The sequence below is a fragment of the Dioscorea cayenensis genome, chromosome 17 (assembly GCF_009730915.1).
Source record: "Dioscorea cayenensis subsp. rotundata cultivar TDr96_F1 chromosome 17, TDr96_F1_v2_PseudoChromosome.rev07_lg8_w22 25.fasta, whole genome shotgun sequence".
NCBI classification, from domain to species: Eukaryota; Viridiplantae; Streptophyta; class Magnoliopsida; order Dioscoreales; family Dioscoreaceae; genus Dioscorea; species Dioscorea cayenensis.
The window spans coordinates 20,365,185-20,372,281 of NC_052487.1; the positions used below are offsets into that span (position 1 = coordinate 20,365,185).

Sequence of the window (7,097 nt, forward strand, 5' to 3'; positions counted from 1 at the left end):
AAGATAAAGGATTCAAACTAAAACAATTCTGGTGATCTAATTCAACATCCACATGTGCACAAGAAATTAAGAGAACCTAAAAATTTTCATAACTCATTCAGTCTTAATTCTAAATTTTTGTACCATCAATGGCAAAATAGCCACGTGCGTAAGTAAAATTGATTTCTCAATACACTTCTCAATACACTTGTGCTTTCACACTGCAGTTACTTTCTCAGCAAAACACAAACATCATTAACAACTTACTACAAATCTCTCAAAAAATAAAAGAACAGATTTTTTTTTCCCCTCTTTTTGTGGTATGGGATGCATCTCTCTAAATTGATTCACTCTTTAAATAGTAAATTTATGATTAAATTTTATTTTTAATTTTAACTATGCTTTTATTATTTTTCACTATATTTACTTTCCATAATCTAAGAGTTGAACTGCATCAATGACATAAGTTTTCTTCACTGTTATATGCAATTTTTAAAATTTTAAAGCAACAAAAAATGTTGTTGTATTCAACGTGTCAAAATCTAATTTGCAGCCAATATATATATATATATATATATATATATATATAACACATAAACCCAAAAAGAAAAATTAGCCACTGCATCGCCAGCATATAAGTTGAAAAACATAACAGAGAAATTCCATTAGTCGTTCATGGGCCAAAATAGATTTTTCATCAGACGCAAGCACAGACTTAGACTCAAAAACAACCTGTTAAATCACTAGGTTCTTCTAAGGAAATTTCCTAGAAATTTCTATGCAATGGTGCTGAAAAATTATTTCCATTTGCCAGCCTGAAAACAAATATATGATTTTTTTTTTTCTATTCATTTGATCAATTAAGTTATGAGAGAGAAGCATGGTAATGGGCCTTCAACTCTTGGTTGAAATCAAGAGGCATTATTTCATCTTTCGTTAAGCAGGCATGAGAAGCAAAGCACCTCAATTACATAATTACAAACCTAAAAATGAAATACAAAGTGTAGACACTATCCAGGCAGGGTTTCTATGATGACAACCTTGAGGTACCTGCTCCTGAAGATATGCTCCTCACTGCTACTTTCACTTGACCTACTGTGCCTAATTGCCTCATCTCCGGGCTCAGTCCATGTTCATTGCTCTTGGAACCCTCCTCTATCTGAACTCCTACATAGAATGCGATCTGGAAAGGCGAAATATTGAGACAGTTAATCTACTGATTCCACTAACTACTTGGTTTGTCATAGCATTAAAAATTCATGTCCATTCGAAGGAGTCTTGTGAATTGGACAAATTAGTTAAAATGTCATACAAAAGTTGATTATGTGAGAAAGGTTACTGAAGCAAACAACAAAAGATTAGAAATGCAACCTTGCCAGACGCATTTCGCACAGGAGAAATGTGAAGCAAGTTCCAGAATGGGCTTCTGTCTTTCCTGAAACATAAAGAAACATCAAGATATGAGCATATGATTAAAACTCATATTAAACACAAACTCAAGTTCAAAGATTTATGCAACAGTAGTTTGGACTCTTTGGAGAGAAATAAGAACCTGTAGTTTAATAATCGCACAGCACAGGCTTTCTCTGCTTTAATACTGTCTTTTATCTACAAAAGTTTTAACCAGAAACATCATAAGAAAAGCTGGTTGCAGAGAAGACCTGGGTAATATTTTTGATAAGTTTTCAAGCATGCTAATTAAACATGGAAACAAATCAAGAACAGGCAAGAAAGACATTACCTGATTTAATACTTTTGTATCTGTGCCAGGTCCATTCAAAAATCTACAATTACGGCCCAAAACTTCAAGTCTAGAATAGCCTGTGCAAAATGGAAATTTTGGTTTAAGTAAGAATAAATTCCATTTAACTCGTCAACTAGTAATTTGTTATCCTTCAAGGTCAAATTCATGATTATCATTCAGATGATTCAACAATTATAAGGCAACTCATGGTCATTGACAATTGAACTTCAGAAGGTTTCCTGACCATACATCACTAAACATCACTGTGACTACAATAGTCGGCTGACTCGTCTCACCAGGCGTTATCATAAGAGTAAATAATAGACATCTTAATAGCAACATAGAGAAACATCTTAAAGTTGAAGTGAAACAACCACAACCAAGAAATTTTTATTACACTGAGGCAACTAAAAGCATCTTCGGGTTGAAGTGAAAATAACCACAACCAAGAACATTTATCGTACTGAGGCAACAAGAAAGTTCCTAAATTACAATGATTCTTGAAAACATTTTCACTAAACATTCACCATGTCTCTGGTGTCCCTCAATGAGGAAATGCTTCAACATGAACTAAAGATGGTCCTGAGCCATTACTTGTAACCCAATCACAAACTCTATAATATCTCCATTTTTCGATACATCAAAGGGGCAAATACGCCATACCTTATCACTATGGCAGAAACCTTCAACCGGAATAAGTGTGAAGTCATACATCTTGTGCAGCATTAAAACCATACCTGCACATACCCAATGAAGGAACTCTTGCATGACAGTTTGTAATGATCCATTTCACAGTGCCCCAAAACAAACAAACATGGCCAAGTTCCGAGAGCTTCTATAGTTAAACAATAGACAATGCTAACTCTTCAAGCAATTTCATGTTAGCCAAATAAAAGTTTCCACTTAACTAAAGCTCATCAAAATGGAACTGTGACTGAAGCCACTACTATAAGATCTACCTGATAATGATATTGCTCAGGGACCCTCCAAATATATATATATATATATATATATACATATATATATTGCATAAATTGGGTAGCAATTTCCATTGCACACTTGGATATTCAGCTAAAGCATTCATAAAACAAATCATAAAGCAAGAGGTAGACTTACAGAAATTAAGGATCTAAGAAACTGAGTTATAAAAAAAACAAAAGGGGGACCCCATGGAGAACACAAATCCAAACTCATGGCAGAACTGTTCGATTAGCCTTGACTTAATGCTTCAATTTCATTTGTATAAAACTAATCAACATGTCACACTAAACCTACTCAAGGCTTGTAAGACGCCTTAAGATAACTTTCTGAAAATACACCACATCTGCATAAGGTTATTCTCTGTATCGATTTTATTATAATTGCTCTGACTTGTGAAACTAATATGGCCAAATTTAAGCATTTAACAAAACAAAATTGACGAAAAAATTTAATCTAACTTCTCAATTGCAACTTAAAAATGACTTTCAATAGGGGTATTCTTCGCTGATTTTACAAAAGGTGGTTTATAAGGGTATTCTTTATTGACTTTACATATGGCGGTATATCCACACTTAATGAGTAAATACACGAATTTGTATAGGGAAAACCAACCTAGACCCATGGCCATTCTTGGAAATATGGATTCCCTGCTATGTATATGCTCATGGAATTCAGTCCATATAGCAGCAACATAAATTTCATCTCTCACAAGTCACAAAGAATATTATACACAGTTACCAAATATACTCCTACCAACATTAATACTGAAGGAAAATCTAGCAATAGATAAGCACAAGACAATGAAAAATGACCTCCTACAGGAACCATTTGGTGTTGGGTATACATTTCTTTGTTCAAGTTACCTGAATAGGGACACAGCAATATGAAAATTCAAAACTATTGGACACTCAGTTTGTCACCAAATAAAACCAGTCAAACAATCACTAATGGTATGTGTCAAAGGTAGCGGCGAAAATTCAAGCGTGGATGGAAGCGACTAATATGAGAAATTTTACAGTCATAAGGCGTTGAAAATTGTGGATAAGAATGCCAAGATGGCAAATTTCATTCCATCTATAGACCTGAAATTACCTGTCAAACTGGAGAATCCATCACTCGCATAAACAATCGGCATGTCCGGCAAATGAGGATCCGTCCTGCAACCAAATCATCCCTCACAATCACATACAGAACACACCATAACCCAATGGAAACAGCAAAGAACACTGAAAAACAAACTCACAGTACAAAGCTCTGTTTGATTCTACCGAGAGAGATATTCAAAGCCGAACTCAGCGGACGCGGGAGCACGACACCGGCCCTCTTCCCGCTCGAAAGCTTTCCATACCTCGCCAGCGCCGACAAAATCTCTCCGGCGACGCTCGCCGCCTTTTCCTTTTCCCACTCTCCCGCCTCCCTCCACTCCTCAACCTCGAATCCTGCCAAAAAAAATAGAAAAACTCATCAAATCCGAACAAATAACATCATAAACAAGCAAAAATTCAAGGAATTCAGCTAACCCCTATCATCATTGGCAAGATCTAATTCCAAATCGGCGTCCATCCGCATCGCATCACGGCACGTCGTCGAGACAACGACAGTCCTCCGGGATCGCTTCGGAATAGGAATCTGGACAGAGAGAAAGTGAACAACGCGGCGGTGGCCATCGCAGGGGGCGAAGACGGGACACAAATGGAACAGGATCCAATGAGGTGAACCATCACGGCGGTAGTTGAGGAGGCTAATCTGGAGCGTCCTCTCCTCACGGATAGCCTCACGGATCTCCATCACAGAGCGCCGGCTCGTCCCGGGACCCTGGAACATGCGCCCATTCCGGCCAACAACCTCCTCACTAGCATAGCCAGACATGGAGAGGAACCCACGGCTGGCAAACACGATCGGATGGCCAGCTATAGCGGGGTCAGTGATGAGGAAAGCGTCAGGGAAATCTTCAAGAGCGTCGTGCACCCAATCACAGTATCGGGACGTCAGCGAGTCAGCAACCGCGCGGTGGTCGCAGGTCTCCATGATTGGAACTCGGGAGTTCGTCGGCGATGAGCGGCGGCAGTGGAGGAGGCCTCGCAGCCACCATGAGAGCACGAGAGAAGCGAAGCCAGCGAAGACGAAGACGAGGATGGTATAGGGTTTGGGTTGATGCTTTCTCTGGCGATTGGGAAAGAAGAGGAAATATCTTGGGAATGGTGATGCTTATTAATCCAATTTTTATATATATATATATATATATAAATTTGTTTATTTTTTATGTTTTAATCTCACCCCTTGTTTTTATAAATATTTGGTTTTGGTGGGGCGGTGGTTTGTTTGGATGAGATTTGTGGAGGGATTTTAGGAATAATTTGGGTTTTAATATTAATAATATCACTTCTTCGAGTTGTAGTTTTGGTGTTCATAATAATATCATTTGAAATTTTAAAAATTCAAATGTTTTTTATGTTCATAATAATAGAATCTAAAAAAATTCAAGTATTGGGTGTAGTTTTAAAAAATATATATAAATGTGCACACTTTTTCTTTTTTTCTGTATTAAAAAATTTAGTTTAAAATCTATTTTAATGAAGAATTGATATCTAATCATTTTTTCTGAAATAAACACCAAATAAATTTTTGGGAAATAATATGACTTCCCTCACTTTTATTTTAAAATAATTTTGAATTAAACTCACTTCAGCAATTTTTTTTTATTAAAATTGGGATAAATAAGCCAATATATAAAATCTCACATCTTTTTATTTTCAAAAGATTTTTTAATTTATAAAATTTCACTCAGTATTTAAATTCTCCAGAAGTATTAAAAATGATCACTCCCATCCGTTCAAAAAAAAAATGGTTTTTCCTTTATACCAAAATAAACGTGTTTATAAAAAATAAATAAATAAATAAGAAGAGAGGACTGAGGAGGGTAAAAATGGGAAAATGGAGGGGGTATGACGTGGCGATGACAGGGCTTGGATTGGATGGAGTTGATCAACGGGGACGTGGGGAACAGGGGAAGGCTTCATTTTAATTGTGGCAGCAAATGGTGGGGGCCCACTAATTGGCTGGTTATTCAATGTGTAGATTTTGGTAATCGTTTGTCTTGTTTTGTATGTCAACATTTTAAAAATTTTTAAAATAAATATATTTTGTTAAGAATATATATGTTATAAATGTAAAGACAGTAATGAGTACTGTAAAACCGAGTTATTTTCACGGCGGCGCAGAAGACCTCGCTAATTACCTTCTGCTTGCACTCTTCTATAACTCTAACTTCCTGCCTGCTTTAACTATCAAAGCATGGGCACGGAGCGAAGTGTGGGCATAGATGCTGCAAGAGTGAACGAATCCGCCAAGTAGGATCGATCTGGATCCGATCGTCCATCAAAATACAGCTGGTGGAATAAGTGATGCTGGGCGCCTCACGCGCCATCGCGACATACGGCCATCGCATGATGATATCTAGAAGTGACTATAGTGACAGAGTGCTTCCAGCGTGGGATGCCCATCACGCGTGAGAGATCCATTAAAACATGTTTGCTGGCAACGGCTCCTTGACGCTCACCTACTCACGAAGTTGATACGTCCGTTAAAACGCTTTCGAGGAAAGAAACGCTGGGATAAAAGAAACTGCAATGCGAAAGAGTACACTATCTCTTTGGCAAGACACTAAGAAATGCATCGCTCATTCAAAAAGCCTCGCTTCGGAAAACCCTATCAGTAATGAAAACCGCGAGAGGGAGAGTACAGTCTCCCTCAAATAAATAACTTTTAACCTCATATCGTGGCATACATCCTGTCTTCTACATCCCGCTAGTATACTAAAGTCTTTGCGTGACGTCGACGTAGAAGTGATTTGTGAATAGCATGGACGAACTCGATTCTCCAACTTTTCGGATCGAATCTTTTTCGAACTTCTATAACGCTCTTCCTGAGATCACGAGCGCAGAAAAATTTTTGGTGCCGATATACGCTTTTACGCTCGGTCAGCACTAATATAACCTCCTCAGTACGGAGAAATACAAGCACTGCATGCCTTCCTCAGGTCTAATCGGTAGCATTTTGTCATTCATCACTAGCATTCTGGCAGGACGTTATCAGAGTACATGCCCAATCATGGAGTCGTATGAACTACCGGGTAATTCACGACTCGCTTTCACGAGAGAGCTAGAATTTCAAGTACGATTATTCAGCGGGTGAGTCGTAGTAGCTTGTTTCATGGACGCCTTGTCGAGATACCATTTGACGCCGTTTCAGCAGAGAAAACACGTATCCGGGCCCGAGATCGCACACTTTACGCAGGGATCAGACGGATACCAGCGATCAAAGAAACGCGAGGTCGATGAAGATTCTTCATGCGATGGGAGGTCAAACCCGACATCCGTAGTTCCTCGTGAAA

The 7,097-nt window shown here is 38.1% G+C and overlaps 1 protein-coding gene across 1 annotated transcript; it reads right to left on the reverse strand.

Annotated features, from left to right (window-relative positions):
* Window positions 1–795: 795 nt before the first annotated feature.
* Window positions 796–4,901, reverse strand: LOC120280718 (protein TWIN LOV 1). The gene is made up of 7 exons (XM_039287664.1): window positions 4,225–4,901; window positions 3,948–4,143; window positions 3,797–3,861; window positions 1,721–1,800; window positions 1,532–1,587; window positions 1,351–1,414; window positions 796–1,162 (listed from the first exon to the last, which is right to left on the reverse strand). The coding sequence occupies exons 1-7, from the start codon at window positions 4,730–4,732 to the stop codon at window positions 1,007–1,009; spliced, it is 1,125 nt and encodes a 374-aa protein (XP_039143598.1). The 5' UTR covers window positions 4,733–4,901; the 3' UTR covers window positions 796–1,006.
* Window positions 4,902–7,097: the final 2,196 nt, after the last annotated feature.

Coding starts and splice junctions, on each gene's coding strand:
- LOC120280718 (XM_039287664.1), bottom strand. CDS start 4,732: ATGGAGACCTGCGACCACCGCGCGGTTGCTGACTCGCTGACGTCCCGA. Junction 3,862..3,947: donor ATCAAACAGAGCTTTGTACT/GTGAGTTTGTTT, acceptor ATTTGGTTGCAG/GACGGATCCTCATTTGCCGG. Junction 1,163..1,350: donor TGCGAAATGCGTCTGGCAAG/GTTGCATTTCTA, acceptor TCGCCTTTCCAG/ATCGCATTCTATGTAGGAGT.